Source organism: Plectropomus leopardus, chromosome 18, assembly GCF_026936395.1.
Source record: "Plectropomus leopardus strain MGB_pleo_1.0 chromosome 18, ASM2693639v1, whole genome shotgun sequence".
In the NCBI taxonomy this organism is placed as follows: Eukaryota; Metazoa; Chordata; class Actinopteri; order Perciformes; family Serranidae; genus Plectropomus; species Plectropomus leopardus.
In genome coordinates, this window is record NC_142193.1 from 16,952,108 (window position 1) to 16,976,863 (window position 24,756).

General features: G+C 38.3%; 4 protein-coding genes across 5 annotated transcripts; all 4 read left to right on the top strand.

The window, feature by feature from the left end:
* Positions 1-972: 972 nt before the first annotated feature.
* Positions 973-7,942, top strand: LOC148186470 (intercellular adhesion molecule 2-like). Of its 2 annotated transcripts, none has more exons than XM_088069478.1 (5): positions 973-1,530; positions 2,693-2,971; positions 3,110-3,436; positions 5,121-5,381; positions 5,490-5,799. In XM_088069478.1, exons 1-5 carry the CDS (start codon positions 1,485-1,487, stop codon positions 5,618-5,620), a joined length of 1,044 nt encoding a protein of 347 aa, XP_087925604.1. In that variant the 5' UTR covers positions 973-1,484; the 3' UTR covers positions 5,621-5,799. The 2 variants fall into 2 exon arrangements, with proteins under 2 accessions (XP_087925604.1, XP_087925603.1); XM_088069477.1 differs by having other exon boundaries at positions 982-1,530; positions 5,657-7,942.
* Positions 7,943-8,457: 515 nt separating this feature from the next.
* Positions 8,458-12,797, top strand: LOC148186471 (transmembrane and immunoglobulin domain-containing protein 1-like). Its single transcript, XM_088069479.1, has 5 exons — positions 8,458-9,559; positions 10,159-10,425; positions 11,560-11,892; positions 11,970-12,224; positions 12,319-12,797. The coding sequence occupies exons 1-5, from the start codon at positions 9,508-9,510 to the stop codon at positions 12,324-12,326; spliced, it is 915 nt and encodes a 304-aa protein (XP_087925605.1). The 5' UTR covers positions 8,458-9,507; the 3' UTR covers positions 12,327-12,797.
* Positions 12,798-13,568: 771 nt separating this feature from the next.
* LOC148186472 (cx9C motif-containing protein 4-like) lies at positions 13,569-15,098 on the top strand. The gene is made up of 3 exons (XM_088091343.1): positions 13,569-13,706; positions 13,787-13,846; positions 14,684-15,098. The coding sequence occupies exons 2-3, from the start codon at positions 13,789-13,791 to the stop codon at positions 14,809-14,811; spliced, it is 186 nt and encodes a 61-aa protein (XP_087947469.1). The 5' UTR covers positions 13,569-13,706; positions 13,787-13,788; the 3' UTR covers positions 14,812-15,098.
* A 1,669-nt stretch (positions 15,099-16,767) lies between these two features.
* LOC121957134 (hsp90 co-chaperone Cdc37) lies at positions 16,768-23,619 on the top strand. Its single transcript, XM_042505654.2, has 8 exons — positions 16,768-17,150; positions 17,884-18,165; positions 20,292-20,397; positions 20,493-20,608; positions 20,761-20,883; positions 21,389-21,571; positions 21,777-21,848; positions 22,554-23,619. The coding sequence occupies exons 1-8, from the start codon at positions 17,043-17,045 to the stop codon at positions 22,692-22,694; spliced, it is 1,131 nt and encodes a 376-aa protein (XP_042361588.2). The 5' UTR covers positions 16,768-17,042; the 3' UTR covers positions 22,695-23,619.
* The last annotated feature ends 1,137 nt before the right edge of the window (positions 23,620-24,756 follow it).

The window sequence follows — 24,756 nt, forward strand, 5'->3', positions numbered from 1 at the left end:
AGTTTTGTTTAAAATTGTATGTAACATTTATTTTAAAACTCATGTTATAGTATAAACAATCCCCAGTAGCCTGAACAGGCGTCAAGTAAAGTGTTACCCATTTTACACTCTCTTACTGGTAATACCTGTCACTTCACTTTCATCCTCACTGTCCTCCCTCTCCTCACTGTCTCCATTGCCCTCACTGTCTCTGTCCTCACTGTCCCCACTGTCCTCATTCTCTGGCTCATAATCTTCATCCGTCTCACTGTCTTCATCACTCTCACTCTGTGTTTCCAGCAGCTCATTTTCCTCGTCACTGAATTCTTTGTCATCTTCACTATCATCTAGTGGGAGGGCTAGTTCAGCCTTTTTCCGCGATGTACCATAAAAAAAAAATTTGCATTCATTCTGTAAATGGAAGAAAGATGTGTCAAATATCATCATATGCAATGTGGAAAGGACTCACAAAGTGCATTATTATAGTTTAGAGACTATAGAAGATCAGTGTACACCAATGCAATTGCAAAGTAGGCCTATATACAAAATGTTATCAACATGCCAGGCTAGCAATCCATAATGGTACGGTGTTGCCATATGGCAACGTACACATTTTTAACATTTTCTATTATTTATTGATCGACTACAGTGCAAGAAACTACATGATAATGAACTTAACTAACCTATTGTTGAGTGTATTTTTTTTTTTCCCGTTGAAAAACTTCAAAAAAACACTTTTTTTGTTGAATTTTTAGGCATCAAATGGTGAGGCTCCTCCCATCGATGATGTCTGCAGAAAAGGGTTTCAAAATGGCCTATAGAAAGTAATGTGACAAATTTAAACACTGCTATTGGTTTACTTAGAACCCCACCTCTTTTTTAATGCATTGCATCATAACTTAAGATGTATTATCTGTGTGTAGAAGGCTTAAAATGGGGTTGTTGCCATGTGGCAACGCTGTACCATAGAGGGTTAATTTCAAAACAAGGGTGGGCCGTAGACGTGCTGCGTTCTGGTACTGTTGGAAATACAGCAATTCCGGAAGTTATACCTGAAACGCTTCCTTCCTGGAAGAGGGAGATTTCTCATACCTAAATTGCCGGATGTGACCTGTTATTTGGTGTGAATGTCATGTGGCTGTAAGAAATGCAAAATGAAAAATTCAACTATTTTTTTCCGCTCTCTTGTTCCGCTCGTTGCTGGGCAACCCCCCGCCCCTTTTCTAAGTTGTATGCAGAGCTAAACTAACCGTCTCCACGCTCCAACTACTTCACGGACTGTGGATCTTCTTGCCTGCCAAAGTTATTTCCGACTACACCACTCCACACCCGGAGGATTTTACGAGGAGCACGTTAATGCAGCACGGTGTTGCTTTACTTTGTGAGATCTCAGGTGAAAGGAAAAGTACAGCGCGTCGCCGTGAGGACACGGATTTTATATACGGGATCATTTTTATATTTTTTTTTAGTGCTAAAGGTTTTCTGGTCGGCACACCGGCGAAATCATGAGGTGGTTCTTCTTCATACTAAGCGGCTTGATAGCGTGTTCAGGTAACTATTTTCTGTCCTGTTCGTTTGCTTTTTATTCATGAACTTTAAAAATGATATCACTTATTTGCGTTTCGACAGTGTCACAGTCACAGAGTCCTCAGGGTGACCTACGCCCATTGTTTGATTATCAGTTTACAGGCTGTGTTTTTGCGGGTTTCGTTCGCATGTTTGTTCATTTTCCAAATGTAAAAACTTTGTACATTTTTGGACAAGAGGGTAAAAGACATGTATTTGTAATCCTAGTCAATAAGAAACGTGTGCTTCATTATTATGAATATTATTTCTTACTGTTTCTTGCTCATTATTTGTGAGAGGGGAGGGGGGTGGTATAAAATTAGGAAGGCACTCCAGATGATTTTAAAAAGTGGAGAGGGATTTGTGTGGTTTTTTTTGTAACTGGCTAAGGGGATGAACATTCAACTCTAAATTTTTGCGTTTTGTATTTATTTTTAAACCCATCAGAACCCCACAACCAGCAAGTGAGTTTTTAAAGGCGCCTTTTCTTTAAATTCTTCAAAATCACACAATTTCTCACAGCCAGAATCTGTAAAATGTGGTTATTTATGGTGTGGTTAGGGTCATGCATTCTCCTTAGTTAAGCAGGGAGCATCAAGAAAAATGTTGTTTTTTTTGTCACACCCCAGCCTTAGCTTCTTTGATAAATAATGTGTAGTCCTTTATCATCATCTGTGAGACAAGTACTGCTTGTTTTATTGGTGACTAGAGCTGAAACTTGTATATTTATTGGCAGTGACTCAGCAGATTATTTTTAATGTTTAATCATTTAATCTATTAAATGTAAAAAAAAAAAAAGTAATTCCCACAGCCCAAAATGGCTTCTCCAAATGACTTCTTCTGTCCAACTTACATTTCAAAACTCAAAGACCTTGTCATTTACTATTATAAACGACAAAGAAATGCAGCAAATCCTCACATATAACAAGCTTGAACCAGCACACTTTTGACATTTTTGCTTGAAATGTGGCTAAAACAATTATTAATTTAATTTTCTTTTGATCAAATGATAGATTATTTGATTAATTGGGTCTCATGAACCTTTTGTTGGTCAAGATCCAGGCAAATAATTCTGTAATGCTGAGTAAAACAGTTTTGCACATGTCTGCTTTTGATGTAGGCTATAACACCCATCGTGTCATTCTAGGAAAACCTGTGAGTTCCTCCTGTCCTATCAAGATGACCCCTCCCAGAGTTGTGGTGAGATTTGGAGACGGCTTCTCGGTTAACTGCAGCTCATCATCCAACCGGTCAACATCAGTGGGCTGGGAGGCTGCATATGGCCAAGGGAGAGGACTTAGACCTAAGGCATCCTCTACTGTCCTAGCAATTGACTCTGTGATAGGCTGGTCCTTCATACCACAATGCTTCATCAATCTCCTTGATGGTTATCAGTGCTCTGAAAACCTACCAGTCACTGTTTACAGTAAGTTGCCCTTTACTTTGTCTGAATTTGCAAAGAATGCCTCTTGTGGTTTTTGATCATTCAGTAGTTCTGATGTTTGAGTTTTTTTTGCCAAATTCACACTTGCCTTCACTTTGACACTTTTATTATTTTTTATAGAAACGCCAGATGATGTTTCCATGTCTCACCCAAGTCAAATGGACCCCATGTTAGAGGGAGAAACATATCGCACGCAGTGTGACATTATTAATGTTGCACCAGTGAAAAACCTCACTGTGTACTGGCACAAAGGGAATAAGACCATTTATACTGACAGATTTCAAGAGTCCAGTCTGTCTCCACTCAATAAGTCATCTATCTTCAATCTGACCGCCGAAAGAGGTGATAATGGAACTCAGATCTGGTGTGAAGTAAAGCTGGACTTTTCACCATCAGTGCCAAATCTTCCCACAGTCCAGTCAAAGCCACATGACGTCATTGTACTGTGTAAGTTTGTAATGCCGTCGTAATTGAAAGCTGGGGTAGGCGGAAATCTGGAAAGGGCAAACAAAAGCTTCAGAATTTGAAAATGCACCATCCTTAGGTCAGGATGGGGCTTTTTGGGCTTAGGTCAGAGAGCAGAAAGCTCTCTGACCTAAGCCCCTCCCACCAAACGACCACAGTCATATGCACGCATTTCATTCAGTACCTGTTCAGTGTCTAAGTAATCTTATGTCTTTGTAGGGTGTCACGCATTGCATTTGTTCCGCCTCCATGCCTCGCTCTCTCTATCTGTTTATCAGACTACAAATGAGACAAGAATTAGCAAGTTAACATTAGCCACCCCGCCCCTTCATCTCACTCCTTACTGCCGTGGATCGCATCCCCGAGAGGAGAGCGGGCAGCAGCTCAGCAAGCCAACACTGTAGCGCCTCAAATTTGGCCAGTGGAACAAGTTTAACCTGTTAACTAAGGCAATAATCTTAAAGTTAGCCACATAAATGTAAACATGATGACGCAGCTGTGTACCTTCAGCTACTGTAGGCAGAAGGCTACCACTAGCAACATTTTCTCTCCATCTCTGACACACTTTTGACCCGTTTTATTTAATTTATTGTCAGACTTTCTTTTAGACTCTTTTTTTGGTAGGTCCGTATTCCTATTTTGTGTTGCTTTGCAGTGTAAGCAGTTGTTTCCAATGCTGGAATAGCAACTTACTCTGCAGGATTCTCCGCCATTGAATTAGGCAATCACAAAAGTGTTGAGCATGTGCATCTACACTTGTAGAATAGCAAACTAGAACACCTTCTAGCCCGTTTCCCACTGCATAAAAAACCCACTAACACCCGCTAACATCTGGCTTTTGTAAGTAATGAGAAAGGTAACAATCTGCGTTCACACCTGAGTCAAATGACTCAGCAGTAGTCACAGGTATTCATCAGCTCCAGCTCCAGTCAGCAGTGATGGAAATACAGCACCCAGGTGAACTTGCTAATTTTAGCCCCTTCACCAGTTTGAGTTTATGATGTTGCGGCACAAAATACAGTCCGTCTTGGCCCAAGCAGCGCTCAAACATTGGTCCAAATAAGTTTGCACCTAGTTTGAAAAGTGAGTGAGAAAGAAAGAGCTACAGAAAAGAGGTAATCACCGCAATATTTCCCGGGCCTCCATACTGCTTTCTACTGTTTACTAACCTGTTTTCCGACCTGTCTATGATGTGAACGTGACCCGCCGGTAAAAATACAGAGAGGCATACTTGTCTGCTGCACAGCCGTGTACACAGCTCTCATGCACTGGCAATGGGAAAGGAGTCTATCGCCTATTTTTAGCTGGTTTTACCATGTTCATAAAACCTGTTTACCTGCACTAATTTTGGTGGAAAATGGATATATGATAGGCAGGTAAGCCAAACTATCATTTCATTCAGCCCAAATGAAATGATTGGGAGGGCTTATTACAGGCCTGTAACAGCCACAGATACCGTTTTCTTCTTCTTCTCATAGCATTTAATTTTTGATTGCTATTGTAATGTGAAAAGAATATTAAAAAACCCTAAAACAAAGTTGCCTGCCCCAGCTTTAACCAGTTGAATTTGTGAGAAAATACGTGCATTTTTCATTTCTCTGATTGTGTATTAATACCTCTTTGTTTTCGCTCTCTGTCTGTATTTTAATTTTACATATTTCCTCAGACCCACCAACTTTTACCAAGCCTGGAAATGAGACGATGGAGCTCTCAAGTGGTGGTAAAATCATTTTAGATTGCACTGCTACAGGAAACCCAATGCCAGTATACAAATGGAGTTTGGCACACCCGATACAGACAAAGACAAATCAAAATGAGAATCAACCCATTTTGACTCCATCCATTGAGCTTCCAGGGAACTACAGCTGCACTGCGTCAAACACCCAGGGCAAGAGCACCAAATATTTCACTGTCGTCCAAGCTAAAAGTAAGATGTTTTTACCGAAGTTATTACTTTTATCAACTTGTTCTACTCCATAATTGTCTTGCAGTGTGAAATATTCTATAATTCCTTCATGCCATTGTTTTCCATCAGGTAGTCAAGCTGGAACCACTGCCGGGATTTTATTGGCTGTGCTTTTTGTTGTAATCTTTATTTCGGGATGTGTTGTTTATCACAAAAAGATAAACACCTCTGTTGCAAGAGCAGAAGGTCAGATGAGCTGAGAGTGAGAATGTAACAAAAACTCCCGTTTCCCACAGGGGACCGCACAACCTTCGCAGTCTTGGTTGGAGTACTTGCGTCCCTGGGAGTCCTGCTCCTCATCAGCGGCCCTTTTTTTGTGACGCAGTACGGCACATTTTCTTTCAGCAAAGGCAGCTATCTCAAAGGACAGCCTACCTCATCAGGAGCTGTATGAGGATGACTTTTTTAAGTTCGATTTTGCATGGCTTTGGGATGAAAATTACACCTTTTTTAAAAGTTTTTTTTTGTGCTTAGACCTCAGTCATGTCTCTTAAAGGTCTGGGAGCATGGTCTATTCTGCACGCTCAGCTGGTGGACTTTGTGCTCATGCTTGGCCACTGTAGCTTTAAGAATGTGTAATCTTACCAGCTGTCTTTGAAGAACCACTAATCAATATTATTAGATTAACAAACAGTACGTTTACATGCACTCAAATAATCAGGTTGCATAGAGAAACCAGGATACACAGGTAATCAGAGAACACACTTACATTAACTGCAATAACCTGTTACTGTAAATCTGTGTATTCATGTAACAGCCCCACAACCTTATTTTGGAAGCATGACTCATTTCATTTAAGTTTTGTAGTGATGCTGCTTCTTCCCTTATTCAGACATAGAGACTACTTTGTCAGTTTCAGTTTCAGTCTGACTTTAGATGAAATTATTTTGTGCATTGGCACATGTCGTTTTCACCCTAACACTCTGCTGTCACAGTAATGCACTCTCCCTGTCTGAAGTCTGCGCTCTGCAAATGTGCATATGTAGAAAAGCCAACTGCAACCTGGTTACTTTGGTGCATGCAAAAGCTCTGACTGAATCAAATTACTGTTGAACCCAGGTGCATTAACACCCAACTCTTCAGCTCTAATGAGATTTTCAGCTTCTTTTAGCCCACTGTTTCAATTTTATGGCCTGCACATTTGTTGTATGGTTTAATCTGAGCTGCTCTCATCATCCAGCAGCAGTCAGTTATTTCCTGCAAAATCCACTCTGTGCTACCTGTCCGACTCTGGAAAAACTAGCTGGTAATGAAATTTGAACATGGAAAGGACATATTTTTTTAAGGACTCGGTAGATATCATAGACACGTGGTGGAGTTTGAGACGAATATGTATTGGACACAGTAAAATTATATGGCCGTAACAGACAACAGTGGGCTTGACAGCTTCTTCCTCCAAGTGGGCAAAAAGTTAATGCGTTGGGTGCGCTTTTGGTCAGTCAGTAAGTGCACTGATATCATGGTACAAATGAATGTGTACAACTAAACGGGACTGATTCAACAGCCCTCATGTATTTTTTGCATGTATTACGATTGCTGCCTTATTAATTATCCTTCTTTTATTCTACAAGCAAAACACGAGCTCCAATGTTTTTCACACACAACCAATTTTTAAGGTGAAAGTGGAGTTGCTCTGCAGGATCTTATCCACTCAGGTATATTTTGTTTTTTATTTTTCAGTATACTGAGCAAAAATTTAAACACAACACTTTTGTTTTTGCTTCCATGTTTCACAGATTTAATGTGTAAGACTTTGTTCATGCACTCAATAGATATATATTACTCCCAAATTTTGTTCGCAACAGCTCTGGTGGATATTACTGCAGTCAGCACACTCCCTCAAAACTTTCAAAATCTCTGGCATTGTGATGTGTGATCAACCTGCACCTTTTGGGGTGAACTTTTATTATGACCATCCCAAGGCAAACTTGTATTGTAATCATGCTTATATTTATTCAGCGTCTTCATATGACACACCAGTCAGGTGAATGGATTATCTTGCAAGGAATAAGTACTCACTAACAGGGGTTTTATGAAATTTGTAACCAAAATTTGAAAGAAATATATCCATTGAGTGCATGAAAAAAAGTCTTAGATCTTTCACTTGAACCTGTGAAAAGTCAGACATAAGATGTTTAAATTTTTTGCTCAGTAAACATACCTTCCAGATGCCACAGTACAGCTACAATAATTACTTGATAGTGCTCTGAACACTGCAGTGTTAATAGTGCTATTTTTTAAGTCTTATTTTATAGATGAATTTTGCTCATTTCATTTCCTGTAAAATATTTTTTTTCCAAATGATTTTTTATGCGCTGTTACAGCTTTAGAATGTTGAATTATTTTTGCACTGAAAATACTGATCATGCCATTTCTGCGATGTGCCAACGATGTCATGCTATAAAACAATTTGATGCTTTGTTGAAATTACCCGAATATGAGCCACTAAATCATGTTTTAGACATTTTGTCAGATGTACAAGTAACAAAAAAAAAAGTAAAAAATGCTGCTTTCCATTTGAACATTTTTGCTGTTACAAAGGTTGAGTTAATTAAAAAAGCGGGCATTGGAGTGAGAGAAGGTGCTTTAAAGAGAATGTTAATCTTAAAATGTGAATATATATTTAGCGCAGTTAAATTCTAGTCAACTCGCCCGTCAGTGACATCCTTAAGCAGAATACTGATTGAGGCAAAGTCAAACCAGTGTCTTTCATGACTATGTTTTCACTGCAACCTTTTGTCAACCTCTTGGACCTCTTCACTCTCTGTCCCCCCTCTCTCTCTCTCATTCAATCTGGCTTACGTTATACAGTGCTGAGGCTGCCATACTAATTAGCACTGCACAAAGTAAATGTAAAGGAGAGCCTTTGGTTGCCAGTATAAACCTTTCTTCCCTTGAAACCATGTGCTGTATGTTCAGTCACTGTCATTGCCAGTTAAAGTTTTTTTTTTTGTTTGTTTTTTTTACCAGAAAGCACTGTTTGTGTGTGCTCTGACTGTGTTGCCATAACAACCTGGCAGAGTGGATGTTGCTCAATTTGTCATAGAGTTTAAAAAAAAAATGCAGGTTTTATTATAGACACATGCAAGCTTAGCACATTTCTGTAAAGTCTTCAAAGAGTGAGCAGCGTATCAGAAGTGGAGCGAGCATGAGCTGTAATCTGTACATTGAGATTCCCAGCTGTGGCCTCCATGGATTCACCGAGAGGCATCCGATTACTTGCTCACTTGCACTGCATTTGCGGTCAGAGTGGATCCACTGTGTAGCATTCTAGTCACAGTGTGAGACTTACAAGCTACATGCTGCACCAATACTCCCGCCTGCTGGGATTTCAAAAAGCATTGGAGTTCTGAGGCAGTAGGAGAAAAGCATGCTTGCAGAAATGAAGAAAAAAAAAACATATGCTTTTAATCACTGCCAGTTGTGATCAGACAAAGAAACAAGTAATTGAATCGTTTTTAAAGCACGACATGGTCACACCTAAGGCTGGAATGTAGAGAGTAGGAAGACAAAAAAAACACTGATTCTCTGACTCAGTATGATACATCATCACTAGTTCAGATCTATGTCTGTATTTCTAGGGTCAAAGGTTATTCCTTCAGTTTAGAGAAGAAAGAGACATTTGGGCTACAGATTTGATCAAGCTATAAATTGTAAGCATGTGAATAACTATAAATGTACAATGTTTTTGTATACTTCGAAAGTGACAACTTTCTAATTTGCCAACCACATTTTGCTCTACTTAGACAGTAATGAGTCAGATATTGAAAACGGACACTTGTTTGCACAGTGTCTTCTTTGCTCCTGTGGTAGTTCTATTATGTATATCTACATTAAAGGTGGTACAGTTCATTTCCTGCTAAAATGCTTATAAAATCAAAGCAATACAAAGGACTGAGCTGTGTTTTTCAGAGGCCTGCCACCTGTTAAATTTCCCTCTTTCCCCTTTACCCCCCACCCCCAAAGTCAGCTGGGATAAAGGGGGCCCTTTTGTCCAAACATTGTTCCCTGCAGAGTTGCCAAGCTTGTTCAAGTTGGAATTTTCTCTCTGTCGCCCGCTAATCGACGGCTCGGTGCAGAAAGTAACATGGAGAACAACTTTCTCAAATGGATTTTGACGCTCTGCACGTTTTACTCCGGTAAGATGTTGTATGTTACATATTTGGGGGTTTTTTTCGCATATGTTGGGGTTATCAGTATGTTTGGTGCGGTAATTGTTTTATGAAAATACTGATGTTGCAGGCAAACAATGACCTCTAATCTGTAAAAATATGAATATAGACATAAATATGAACAGATTCTCAATGCAGCAATAAGATAAAGCATTGTTTATTATCTTTTCAAAAAGATACTCCTCGCATAATTGGTATCGTATGTATTATACATCTTTATAACCCGAAAAATATGCCTGTTTGTGTTCTGATGACGACAATATTTCACAAACACAATTATAACCGGTTAAACTGTAATGTTGTGCAGATTAAGCAGGCCCACAGAGTGTATATTTTGTTACCATAGTCTGCAAATAAATGCTTCACACGATCGCCATAAATTCATTATAATAAACAAGCGTACTTTTAAGATATTAGCCTATTCCCGGTGTTTTTCCTGTGATTTCCATAAGTGTTGTAACATGGTTACGTAATTGCCACAAACTTAAACATGAAAGTGCTGCAAGATGTGGGAAGGTGGTGATGAGACTGGTTATAATGGTGATGACTGCTGCTGTGTGTCTCAGTGTCAGCTGAGGGCTGCTCCTTGATCCTGAAACCCTCCAGGGTGGTGGTGGGTTTTGGGGAGCCAGTGTCCGTCAGTTGCGAGGCCGCTCGGCCGGTCCGTGTCCTGGGCTGGGAATCGGCCATCAGCGCCTCACACACCCAACAGGACCTGTCTGTCCAGTGGAAGGTGGACAGTCTCATTGACTGGATAGAGGAGCCTATCTGTTATGGAGTGTTTTTCACAGCTCCAAGACAGTGTGAGGAAAAACTTAACCTTGTGCTCTACAGTAAGTCAAATCCTGCTTTATTAGAATACACACATAGTTTATTAGGCAGGGCCCTAGGGGCCCAAAAGTGTCAGGCCCCCACCCCTTGGCCTTCACTTGCAAAATGTTACTTAAATTATCACCTACAGACCAAGAAGAGACTCAAGATGACAAATCACGAAAAGACCACAAAGAGATGCAAAGAAATTGCACAGAGACACAAAGTAACTACAAAAATGGGCGAAACAACCACAGGGAGACACAAAATGACTACAAAAGAACAAAAAAGATTCAAAGATTCAAACAAACCCAAAACTAGACAAAATTTTACCTGAAAGGGACCCAAATGACTACAAAACAACAGGTAATAACCACAAAGAGACACACAATCACCAAAATAAGGAATATGATTTCTTCAAATAGATCTAATGACCACAAAACAAGACAAAATAACCACACAGAGAGCTGAAATGGCTTCAAAGAGACACAAAACAACTAAAAAGGACAAAATTACCTCAGAGACACAAAATGACTGCGAAGGGAAACACAAAGGCACATAAAAAAACCCACAAAAAGATGCAAAGGAAGTACAAAAAACCACAACTTAACAACAAAAATGGGAAAATGAATCACAAAGGGACAGAAAATGACTACAAAGTGATACAAAATTATCAAAAAGCACATCAAAATGATCTCAACGAGACACAAAATTATCTAAAAAACAAACAAAAAAATTAGGTGGAAGAGACACAAAATGATCTCAAAGACCCAAATAAAAAAAAAACACTAGCAGACACAAAAATAACCATAAATAGAAACAAATGAACCACAAAGATAATGTATAAAACAACCACAAAGGGAACCAAATGACTACAAAGAGACATTAAAAAAACACAAGGAGACAACTACAAGGAAACATAAAATGACTAAAAACAATACACAAAGATAAATATGAGACACAGAATGGCCAGAGAGAGAAAGACACAGAAACTTTAATGCATACCGATGCATAATGACTACTAAGAGTCTGTGTCTTCCTCCTTTGTAGGAGAAGTGATGAGGCCCATTGTTTAATGATTTCAATCATGCTCACACAGTGTAAAAATGGATGACTGACATAAACCAGTTTGACATGAACTTTGTGTATTTATTTAGAAACTCCAGACAGTGTCTCCATCAGGCCTGTGAACCACACCGGTCCCATGGTGGAAGGTAAAGAGTACCAGCTGCTATGCGAGGTGCAGAACATTGCTCCTGTTCAGTACCTGACGCTGAGGTGGTACAAGGAGCAGACTGAGGTCTATAACCACTCCTTCTCCGACCTCACATCTCCCTCGCCAGTCCAAGTGTCCTCTATCCTCATGGTCACACCGACCAAAGCTGAAAACGGAGCACAGTACAGATGCGTAGCAGAGCTGGAGCTCGGACCAGAGGGACCACAACCGGCTCCTACTGTGACCTCAGAGCCTCTTAATGCTTCTGTGTACTGTAAGTCATAAATATATCTGAAAGATTTCCTTTAAATACATTAAAATGTACATCTTATCTTGTGCTCTTTGTTTTAGTTCCTCCAACATTCCCCAGTCCTGAACCAGAGGTTTTGGAGCTTATAGATGGTGCTGAAATGTCCCTGAACTGCACAGCCACAGGAAACCCAACACCTCTGTACAGCTGGCAATCCTCTAATCCCATTCAGGAGAGGATGGAGGATGAAGCAGTACTTACCTCCTCCTCACTGCTCCCAGGGACCTATACCTGCACTGCCTCCAACACACTGGAGAAGAGGAGCAAGCAGTTCATTCTCAAGGCCAAGACCAAAGGTATAATGGGACTCTGAAGTGCACACAATGTCTCGACACTCGATGTCTCATCATACTGTGTCGTGACGAGTATCTTCTTTTGCTTTTTCTTCAGGTGTTTGAAAGAAGAGCTCTTGAGATGGGAGCAGATGACCACATTGGACATACATGGAGAATTCAACTAAGGGGATTTTACTGTTGCTGCTTTGGAGGCAGAAGTGACATTCATGACTCGACAGATATTTATGTGGATCTTGCTTTCAGGCAGAATTAGATCTTGTTTAATAAGACCTGAATGTTGTCATTTAATTTGTCAGTATTTTAACATGAATGTATTCTATGAGATAGATTGGTGGTTTAGGATTTAGTTTACTTTTTTATGCTTTCCATGTGATATCCTGTCTCTAATTTATATTTTATGGTAGGCTTATTTTCGTATTAATAAAATTATCTTGTAACCACCACTCTTGATATAGCAATGATGACTACTTTGTTATTAATGCATGCTGAAAAATGTATTACGCAATGTTAAAGATCAGCAGGTCATTACTGTAAATATGAATTGTTTCTTAATTTGCCTATTTGAATAAAAGTAAAAAAAAAAAACCATTGTTTTTTACTTACTTCTATTACACTAAGATTATGTGTTAGTATTAGTAGTATGTTACTGCTAGGTGTGATGACTACCAGTGCTAAAGGAAGTATTCAGATATTTTACTTAAGTAAAAGTAGCAATAACAGAATGTAGAAATACTCAATCATATGTGACTAGATTATAATTATTTTTGCTATAATGTTGCAGCTAGTATAGAAGAGGGTAAATGTAGGCTACTTTATATACTGCCGAGTGGCTTAATCTATGACAATACATCATTATTTATTAGTTGTTATATTTTTGCATTAATACTAGAAAACCAAAAAGTAACAACTGGCCAAACTAAAGATAGAAAATCATTGCAGTGGAGTCAAAAGTACAGCATTGGCCACCAAAATGCAGTGGAATATCAGAATCAGAAATACTCTCTTGATCCCCAAGAGAAACAATGATTTTTTAAAGACGCTCTGATGTAAAGCATAGCGAATTTTAAAAAATACGTGCATAGATAAAAATAAATATGTGCATTATGCTTTGATTTCACGCCAGAATGTAAAAATTTTAAATATTTATAGTGTTTAAAAACAAAAGAAATAAACTATATATATATATATCTTACATTCTTACATATATATCTTACATTTCAAACTTTTTTTTTTTAATGAATTATGCCATTTATTATTTCCTCCCAGTACAGCAAAAGGAAATGAGATTTGTCATTTGACTGGCGGTGATAAACTAAATTTGGACCACCGGGTGTCGCTGCCGCACTTTTTCATAGAAGATTTAATTGGCTATCGACATGTCACGTGATCATAACATTGGCTCGCAGAAGGAAGTGAAAGGAGTTTAGCGGCTAACATTAGCACACGACCTTATTATCTACTGTTAATGATTCCACGATAAAGGTGGGAGTCAGCCCTTTGTGTTACAGTGTCTGATATGTATTTACAACTCCCGCAAAGTGTTACTGTCTGTTCCCTTTCAGGTATGCCACAGAAAGATCCGTGTCAAAAGCAGGCATGTGCAATTCAGCACTGTTTGCAAGGTAAGATACAAACAATAACCCGAGGATAGGAAATCTTCTATTAAATGTATGTTTCTCTAATCTAGTAAAACAAAATTATATTCTCAATGAGTTTGATGTTGAAGAGGTTAAGAAAACAAGGAAATGATATATATTTATATATATATATTATTATATATATTTACTTTCTTACTTTCTCCCAAGGTGAACTCCAAATCTAAAATGAGATTAAGATTGAAATTTAATTCAGATGTATATAATGATGCATTTTGTGAAAGCGAAATTAAAAATTTGGAACATGTGTTGTTCAATTGTGAGTCAGTGCAGTATTTCTGGAGTGATTGGCAGGGCTGACTACAGTCCAGGGAGACAGTGTTTCCACTATTGACAGAGAAGACAGTCAAGTCGTTTGTTCTCACTTTTTGCCTTGTTACCAGGGAAGCTTTTTATACATAAATGTAGATGCTATTATTTAGAGACTAAATGACTAAACCCAGCCTGAACCAATGAAAGAATGAGTTAAAACTCTTGAGTAAGTCACTGAAACTTATTAAAGTCAAGAAAGCACTTAAACTCTTTTCATAACTAAATATGTTTAAGTTGATTTGAGATAGCCCATTTTTATTTGTATGTATTTTATTTTTTAAATATATTTCATTTTTGTTGTGTTTCTATTCGTTTGTATCTGGGGTTTTTTTATCAAAGGCATATGTTTTTGAGTAAACAGTACTTAAAATGTGCCTTTTTTGTTTGTGACCAAAGCTTAGTAAAGAACTTAAACTCACTTCTATGGCTTTGAATGGCATTATATCTTAAAACAAACATTGTTTAACTAGCTCTCTTTTCCACCTGCTGCAGCTAACAAGTATGTGGAGAGCATGTGTCAGGATGTCATCAGAGAGATGCGGCGCTGCTGTGAGACTCACGCTGCAAACTCCATCTGCTGCTCTGGGTTCAAGGACTCAACCCATGGAGAAAAAAAGTAACACATAGCTCCCTGTGTGAGTCTTTTGACAGCAGAAATATTGGAAAGAAACATTGTATCAGTGTTTTACACATGTGTCACATCATATCTTTGCTGCAACAATGTGAACTTGAGACTTTTTCCTCACAGTAGAAAACATTTTGACATATCTGCAGAAAAGCACCATTGATGCTGCAACATTATTGTTAAACTGTGTGTTTGAGAAGTCAGAATGTCACACCTCAACAACAACAAGGCTGAGCATTATTTTGTAAGCTGCATTTATTTATTAAAGGGAATTATCTTCTATGGTTGGTTTTACGTGTCACTGTGTTCACACCCTGTTATAAAGTAGGGGGGGGACATGTTTGTGAATGTCAGCACTGAGCTGCTGTTAAACTGCTTGTGTTATTCCCCGCACACGCATATAGTGCATCCACACAGGTGATTTGACTCAGTGTTTGATTGATAAGACCCTTAGATTGTATTATAAAGTGTGGACAGACTGCTTAATTGACCTTTCTGACCATCCTGTTTTGTCGCTCATTAGTGCATTGAGACTGTCGGCCTTACATCTTTTTTTAAGTATAGGTCAGCACATCTTAAACTTTAGCTGAGTCATACCTTTAACAATAGTTAAAAGCACAGGTGGGTCTTTGACAACACATTTATTTTCTAATGTTGATTTGCACTGCACGATTGCCTTAGTTTGCATTATTTTAAGTAAAATAAATGTGCTTTGTCAGAAATGTTGCAAAAGATTTTTTTATATTCCAGTTTGTTTGCGGACTTTAACTATACAATTACAAAGAAAATCAAGTGCCACCACCATTACTCCAGCACCAAGGATCTTCACAACATTTAGCCTATTATGAATTTACATTTATGAATACAGACTTGCATAAATGGCTAGTTGGACTGCACACGTGCATAGTCTGAACAATTTTTACAATTGCACTCTTGAGCAATTTAAGTGCAAATGCCTTGCAGAAAAAGAATGAAGCTGTCTGTAGTAGAAACTTAGCAGCTTACCAGATATATTGAGCATGATCTTATACACAAAATAAAATACTCAATGGAGGCTGTGTGTTATAGAGGGGGATACTCTTTGTGGCAGACTGAAAATGCAGTCTGGAAGGATTTGTGTCTGCCCACAAATTTTGCCAGGACAGAAGAAAATTCTCGAAACTCACCAAAGTCATTCTACATGATCTGAAGTGGGCCTGTACACAAAATAAAATATTTGATGGTATAGCAACATAATGCATTACTGAGGGGGCATACATGTTTTTGCAGTGAGCAGATACATCTTGTGACAGGTTTAAAATGCAGACAAAAAGTAATAGAAACCCATATAACTGGAAAGGAGGAATCTATGTATCTATTTGCCATTTTGTATATTTTAGAATGTGCAAAAAATAAAAAATAAACCTAAAAAAGAAAATAAAGTTTTATACTTGTTTTCACCTAGAGCTAAAACAGTTGCATTTTATTTGTATGGATTTTTTTTTAATGACCCATATGATTCAAGAAGCAGCTTGCCCCCAGGTATGTTCACACTGTCTAATCTGGCCTCCGTTCAAAATAGTTTGGACACCCCTGGCCCACACCAACACCCAAAGGCAGCTAGACCAGAAAGGGCAACGTGGTAAATTACAGACAAAGGTACAAGTGCCTTGTTTTTTCATTAGGCCAATGCGTTTCCATTTCAGTGTAATAAGGCTATGTAAGAAATGTGATAACACATACAGAAGAATAAAAACATTATTTTAATGGTTGAGCCATGTTAATTCCAAAATCTTGTCGATAAAATAAGAATTAAACAATTCACAAATTGCTATTTTTTATTGGAAATCGACGCATTATAGGTTCAATCATAGCCCTTAAAGAGATGTTTATTCTAGTGCACTAGGTTCAATGCACGCACGCTCCCGCCAGGGCGCGCACGACAGCGGCGTCGTACGTGATGACGCAGTGACGCGCTGACGTCAAGCGGAAATTTGCAGCAGCAACTCTTTCTAGAAATTTGTGGCAGTTTCTAGTTAACCTACGCTAGGTAGGTCTGTGTAAGTTTATCTTGGCTAAACACAACCAGTCGCTGCATTGGATATAAACGTATAGTTGTGAAAACTGTTGAGTCTTTTGTTATATCTGCTTTAAGAGTGGGGATTCGGGTTAGCTTCGTTTAGCCCCCTAACTTAGCCGAGTCATATCCAAAGCTAACGCTGTCGGCGTTAGGTTGTGTCTGGAGTAATGGCGAAGATAGACTACAGCGTGTGGGACCACATTGAGGTGTCAGACGATGAAGATGACACCCACCCCAATATCGATACACCCAGCCTCTTCAGATGGAGACACCAGGTACAGATTTACAATTTATATTTAGAGTATTTGGTGCACATCATACTGCAACCATTGGCTATCAGATGTTTCCTGTGGCTTTCACTGCAAATGATTACATTCGAGTAGGTAATCACTTAAAAAAAAAGGTCTAAACCTTTGTAATTAAACCTAGATTTAACCCTTGCTTTGTCTTTGTGGTCAAAAATGATCCCTGCAATGTTTAATAGCATACAAAACCCGCTAAATGATCTGTTTCAACTTGAAAATCGATTACTTTTACTAGAATGGCCCCAACATGAGAAAAAATGAAACACCGCCTCTGTTCATATTTCTATGACAGCTGAACACCAGCAAGGTAAAAAAAAAAATCTTTTTTAAGGGTCCTTTTTGATGCGGTAGTTATAAAATAATTGTTATACCACAAAACACACACACACACATCTTCAGAGTCCATGCACACAAACTTGCATACTGTCCTCATTGTATAGTATAATCTTCTATGTTGCAAAAGACAGTTATTATCTACCTTTAGTAAAAATCCATTCAGAACTTCTTTTTGCACATTTCTACTTTCTTGGGTGACACACATGATGTAGCTTGCTAAAAAATATGTTTACATCTATGCAGTGCCTTAATCAATAATAGCAATAATAAACATATAGAAATGAATAGCTCCTTAAAGATAACATGAATACCTTGTACCTGTGATTTTGAATGATATTTGACTGTTTAAATATACGTTTTACTAAAGGCACGTGTGGAGCGAATGGAAGAGTTCCAGAAAAAAGGTGAAGAAATGAACAAGTCACTCAGTGAATGCCGGCGTAAGCTGGCAGAGGCACAGAAGAAAATACAGGAGCTGTCCATTTCTTCAACGGATGATGCCAAAACAGAGCTGAGCAAAGTCCAGACAGAGGAGAAGAAACTGAAAAAAGAGGAGAGGGACTGGGAGAAGAAGGTGGCTGAACATAAACGGGAAGGGAATAAGATGCCCTGGAACGTGGACACGCTCAGCAAGGAGGGCTTCAGCAAGGTTAGGCATATGATTGATTGATTTCTTTATTTTGTGTTATGCACACAAACATGTACCCAACCCTCATGAGTTTTCAAGACACCATTACATCATCATTGCAGCGATCTATCCAAAATACATGTTATCTTACTGCTCAGTCACCAAACAAAACATTCTGCCTTCTATCCCAGGCCCGACAAACAAATTTTGCCACAAAAAAAGTTTCCCCTTTGAAAACATAACATTTTTTTTAATAGTCATCCAAACAGAAGAAATCAACATAAATGGATGTATATAAAACAGTGAAGCCAAAAAATGAACCCTATTGTCACTTTTCCTGTGTCACACAGAAGCGGTCAGCTAGGTAGATAACATAACTTAACAAAACATGACTTAAAGCCTGTTTTTGAATTGGCATCAAAATGTTATATTTTCCACACTCAGTATTTAACAGCCCCTATTTAAACAAAATGACTGACTAGTTTTAACAGTTTTTATAATACAGAGGTAACTGACATCTTTTTTAACATTAACACTGGCTTTATTTTATCTTTTTATTATTAGCCAATTACCCAAAGCAAACAAAACCAACAATTAATGTATCACCAGTGTAAGCCCCCTTTTTTTGTTTAAAAACACATAAAAACACACTGTCAAATTGAGTGATGTATTCCTGATTATCATGGACATGGTCAGTCCCAACATTGTATTTATGATATCTGGAGAGTAACTTTATGTAGGGCGGACATCACTGAGCATGCACAGGGAGAAGGGCTGGGTATCTGTACTCGATACCTTTAGTGTATTGACTGTAATAACCCAGTACCAAGTAGTATGGAAACTTCTCCAGTCAAACAATACCTACATTTGATCCTTTTTGTACCCAGATCTTAATAAAACAGACCATTAGCATAGTTTCACTCAGAGCTAGTCACTACAAGCCTTCTTTGATTATTATAATGTGACATTTGATTGGCCGACTACTGCAGCAGCTACAACCCCTACAGTCTGGTGAGATGAAGTTGAGTACAGTATATTTGAAAGAGTTGGCAGTTCAGTGTGTCAAGATGCCACCAAAGACACTACATACAAAATTTTATGCAACTGAAAGTTTTCATTTTGCTTCAAGATGGGTGAGGAATAAGCCCTGTAGTGAAGTGCTGTGGTTCTGTTTTTCAAACAGTTTTTGGATGATTATCACACTGATGAACTTCTATATCAGGCTGTGGCTTCAAAGTCAGTATTTGTCAGGATACATTGGCTTTTAGTTTTGGTCTAATGATTATAGAAGGTTCTTAATTTCAATAGCAGAATAACAGTACATCGGGTGTGTTCTGAGCCCTGTGAGATGATTAGATTAGTATTTATTTGCATGGTCTATCCTATAAAAAAGAGACATTTGCATCAGTCTGATGTGCTGCAATTCAATGTGATGTGATTTTTTTTTTAGCTTGGTTCCTGACCATAGACTGTAAAAAAGTTAAAAAAAAAAGGAGTGGATGTAGCCACGGGTCAACCATTGGTTTGTTGATTGCTGTTCTGAAGCCTTGAGATTGGCATTTTGGCCATCACCATCTTGGCTTTTTTGGACAAGAGGGTGGAGCTGGGGAGGGTGTGCACTACTTACTACTCCTCTCTAATGATTTACAGGTTACTTTGGTAGTGACTTTTCAATCATAAGGTAGCCACGCCTTAAAGCATACCTTGCTTTATCATCTATTGTACTCTAAATGGGACCATACTTTACAAAATGAGCATCATGTTGTACTGAAGAACACTTGAAACTAGCAATCAAGATCATAAACTCGGGAAAATGTATACTAGGGTAATAAATCAATCGTGAGAAGTAGGGTCAGTTTCTCATGCAATCAGACTCTGTTTTTGCAACCAGTGGAGTTGCCCCCTTCTGGCCATCAGAAAGAATTTACATTCAAGGCACTTCTACATCAGCTTTACTTTTCAGACCTGAAGACTACATCCACTGCTCTAATGCAGTCTATTTTCTAGACTCTCTGACTCTTTGTGCGATTTTCTCATGCACATTAGTTTTATATCCTAATTTTCAGTGATGACTGCCACTTACTGTAAAGATATCAGAGAGTCATAGTCTGTAATAATGAATCTCTGCCACTGTCTGTCCTCTGCAGAGCATTGTTAATGTCAAACCTGACGAGAGTGAAGAGACCGAAGAACAGAAGGAGCAAAAGCATAAAACCTTTGTGGAGAAAAATGAGAAGCAGATCAAACATTTTGGTAAGGGCTATTGGCATCAATTCACCCATGCATGTGACTGTTGATTGGTATTACATGAAAGTAGAGATGGTCTGTCATTGCTGTTTTTATTACAGGCATGTTGCGACGTTGGGACGACAGCCAGAAGTACCTCTCTGACAACCCTCATCTAGTATGTGAAGAGACTGCCAACTACCTGGTCATCATGTGCATTGACCTTGAAGTTGAGGAGGTACTAAACACAAACAGAATTGTTTTTAACATTGGGAACTTGCATCACATGTCAGTTTTATAGACTGTAAGTCAAGGTTCCTCTTTACATACCACAAACTCTATATGCAAAAGATATACATTATTTTAAAATGAATTTCCCTTCTTTTGTAGAAACACGGATTGATGGAGCAAGTGGCTCATCAGACCATCGTCATGCAGTTCATTCTAGAGTTGGCAAAAAGCCTCAAGGTTGACCCCCGCGGCTGCTTCCGTCAATTTTTCGCCAAGATTAAGGTGATTAACTATGTTTGGATGTTTGAAAGTCGATTGAAATTACTTTGCTTAGCTCTTTTTGACAAAATGTGCAACTAAAAGTTACACCCAGAGCATTTATCCTGGCACTAAAGTCCATGATTCCACCAGTGGAAATGCAGGTTATTAAGTACCTTAATACCTGGTTGTAAAGCGATTGTACTGTTGTTCTCTGCTTTAACATTTCAAGCCTCTTCTACCTCAGACCCGACCAACAGTGATATTAAGGGTACTGCAGTACAGCTGTACATCAATGTAGCAAGGTGACAATTTGAACCAAGGGAGGTCAGCAAAAAACAATATTTTCAAGGCGTATTAGGTTACTTTTTGAGATCCAGTGTTCCTGAGATCGTTGTTTTGCAAACGCCACAATAAAAGCAAATGCCAATTGAAATGCCAATGCCAAATGCCAATTTCCCCCAATGGGGGATCAATAAAGGAATATTCTATTCTATTCTAAATAATGCCCATTTGTATGGCCCCTCAGACAGCAGATCAGCAATACCAGGATGCTTTCAACGATGAGCTGGAGTCATTTAAGGATCGGGTTCGGGGCAGAGCAAAGATCCGCATTGAGAAGGCCCTAAAGGAATATGAGGAAGAGGAGCGGCAAAAACGAATGGGACCTGGGGGGCTGGATCCTGTTGAAGTGTATGAGTCCCTGCCAGCTGTAAGTTTCCAAGAAGCCTCAGCTATCTTCTTTTTTCTTATTTTTATGACTTGTAAATATGCTTTTGTCTTTTTTAATGCTTTTTTTATGCTTTTATTGTGTAGCACTGTGAGATTTGTTACAAATGTAAAGTGTATTACCAAATATATAAAATTATCTTCTTTTTTAGTTAAAAGTGCCTCACAACGTTTGTTTTTGATTGCAGGAGATGCAGAAATGCTTTGATGAAAAGGACATCCAAATGTTACAAGATGTTATCAGCAAAATGGACCCAACGGTAGGCTTCCTTTTTTTAAAGCCATAATTTCTCTTCTTGTCAACTGGCCCACTGCATCCGAGGCTTATGGGTTTTGTAGTCAATGACACTCCGGAGATCCACAGCAAATTTTAACTTTTTACAGTTCCCATAGACTGTTGTAAAATTTACAGAAATTACAAATAAATGGCTTCTATGTTGTCCGAAGGTAAACAACCAATCTTTCTTATAAATTTAAGTTTTCTCTGTTTTTATATATGGTAAGCTCCTGAATAGATATTTCTGTCTATGCTGATTTTTTTCACTTATAATCACACATTTAGTACATTATTTTACCCATATTTTTGTTTATTTTCTGTGATATTATTATCTACTAAGACTTTGGACCATGTGAGGCTTCATACTGTGGCCCCATTGTGTTTTCCCAGTTAAGAGCTCCCAGTTGTAGTCATCTTTAGCTTTTTCTTTAAGAAAATATTCAGGTGAAGGGAAAAAAAACGTTGATGTCAGTGTGTTGAACCGTATATAACTTCTGAATGCTGGGGAAAAACTTCAAATGTTACCTTTCAAATGAGACAATGCTTGTACAAGTAGTAAAAAATGGAACAAGAAGAGCTTTCTGTTTGCTTTGGGTGTGCCTTTGGATAGGCATTATAGGTGAATTAAGGTGAATTTTACCGGACAACTAAGAAGTTTTAATAAATGTGATTATTTTGCTCAATCTAGGAGGCAAAGGCTCACATGAAGAGGTGCATAGACTCAGGGCTCTGGGTCCCCAACTCCAAGACAGACGATGGGGATGAGAAAGAGGAAGATGCGACGTATGAGGAGGTGAAACAGGAGCAGGAAGAAACTAAGAAGGAATAACCAACACTGATACTGTGATTTGTTGTTTCTGCAGATGTACTTACCCACTGTATTGCGACTCCACTATGTGTATGACTAGTTTGCCAATCATGGAACAATGAGATAACTTCTCTGAAACATTTGGGCTGAGAATTAAAGGAATACTTCACCCACAAAATGATCATTTGTTTATCAGTTACTCTGTGTTACCTTCAATTTGTGAATTAAAATAAGTTCCCTTGCATGCCTCCGCGGTGAACGAAGAGTCCAAAAATAAAGAAAATTCTTGATGAACTGGAGTAAAAGAAGTCCGCATTTAAAAACAGCAAAACTATATTAAAATATCTGTTTACAAACTCACAAATGCGCAACTCGTGCAGCACAATCAAAGTCTCTTAAACATGGCCCATCAAAGTCATCAAAAATGTTTGCAATATTTGGATTCTTCGTTCACCGTAGAGGCATGCAAGAAAACACACTCTAGGGAATTCAAAGAAACACAGGGTGAGTTATTGATAAAAAAAGAGGCATTTTGTGGATAAAATATTCCTTGAAGGGATTAGTGTTGACTTATCTGCACTATGTTGCATCAGTAACTCCTGCTTGGAAAAGAAACTGCTGCTTGTGTTTTGATCTTTTGTCCTTTTGGACTTCAGCTGTATTCTTACATTTATTTGTGTTCACCTGTTAATTTGTTTGGGAGTGTATGTGCACACATGCCTGCCTGCTTCGTTCGTGCTGTTGTATAGTTGAAAAGAACTTCTATACATTTTTGGGTTGTGCATACAGTGAACTGGATGGATGGATTTTTTTTAATCATTTACAAATTTAAGATTTTTTTGTTAGACTTTTAGGGCTTGAGCAACCAATGTATTCAGACGGTCATTTCTCCAAAGTGACATTTTCTACAAACTTGCTTAACTAAAGGTTGAATTATATCCAACTACTCAAGACCAAGGTGTTTTGCTTGTGTCTAAAAAACTGCTGTTGACATGTTTTTCCAAATCATAGATGTCAAAAATGTGAGTCATGAGAGTTCCCAAGAAAATAATCATCCGTGAGACCTTTCTCATGCACTGTGTCTGTGCATGAGTTTCTAATGAATTGGCATTTACAGATGACATTTGTATATATGGTGACTCGGAGGTACTAGAGATCAGTAGGTAGACATGCTTTCACCCTCAGTACATGACAGTAAACATTTAATTTTTAAAGACAAAAACCAGTATTAAACACAAAAAGCACTCCCAGAAGTGCTAGATAGGTGTAGTTGGGTTCTATACCTTTATTGTCAATGCTTTTATTTTGAAGGTTAGAGTGTTTAATTGGAAATTTTCTCTGTCAGAGTTGACATTTACAAATAAACAAATATTAAGTGAAATGGCAAATACAAAGGCATCGTTTGACTATCACTTAACAAGACAGCTGAATGTTTAACCTACAGCCAGAAGCTCTAATGGAACAATGAGCCTGAACGCTCAGCTTTTGTGTGAATCGACTGTATGTGATTCAGGACTGAAGGCACCTGCTAGTGTTACCAGGACTACCTTACTTTGCAAACAAAGTAAATGTTGAGGGAAAGCTGAACTTCCATTTAGTCTGACAAAAGGCTGAACAAAACACCATCACAATGTCCTAAAATAGCCTCTATATTGAGGTGGGGGTGAGTTCTCTTAATGGCAGGTGCACAGTGTAATACACACAGCACCTGTCAGCAAACAAATACATATGAAGAAAAGTGGCCAGTTGAAATGATAAAATCATGACAACTAGTGTTAAACAGTAGACCCACACCATAACACGAAAACTGGATGAACCTGTTTACTATAGAAAAGTATGTTTGTGGAGGGTAGGTTATTTATTTTTAGTTTTTTTGATGGTTGGCTGATTAATAATTATAATAACATAGACGTGTGGTGTGAGTATATGTGTACAGACTCATTCCATACCTTTTTATCATTTTCAGGTCAGCAGCTCGATCCCCTTGGTAGAGCTTTTCTCAGCAGACCTGTCACTGTAGTGTAAGCACATGTACCAATACTGTTAACAACCTTGTGTTATTTATGGTTTTTATTACACCTGA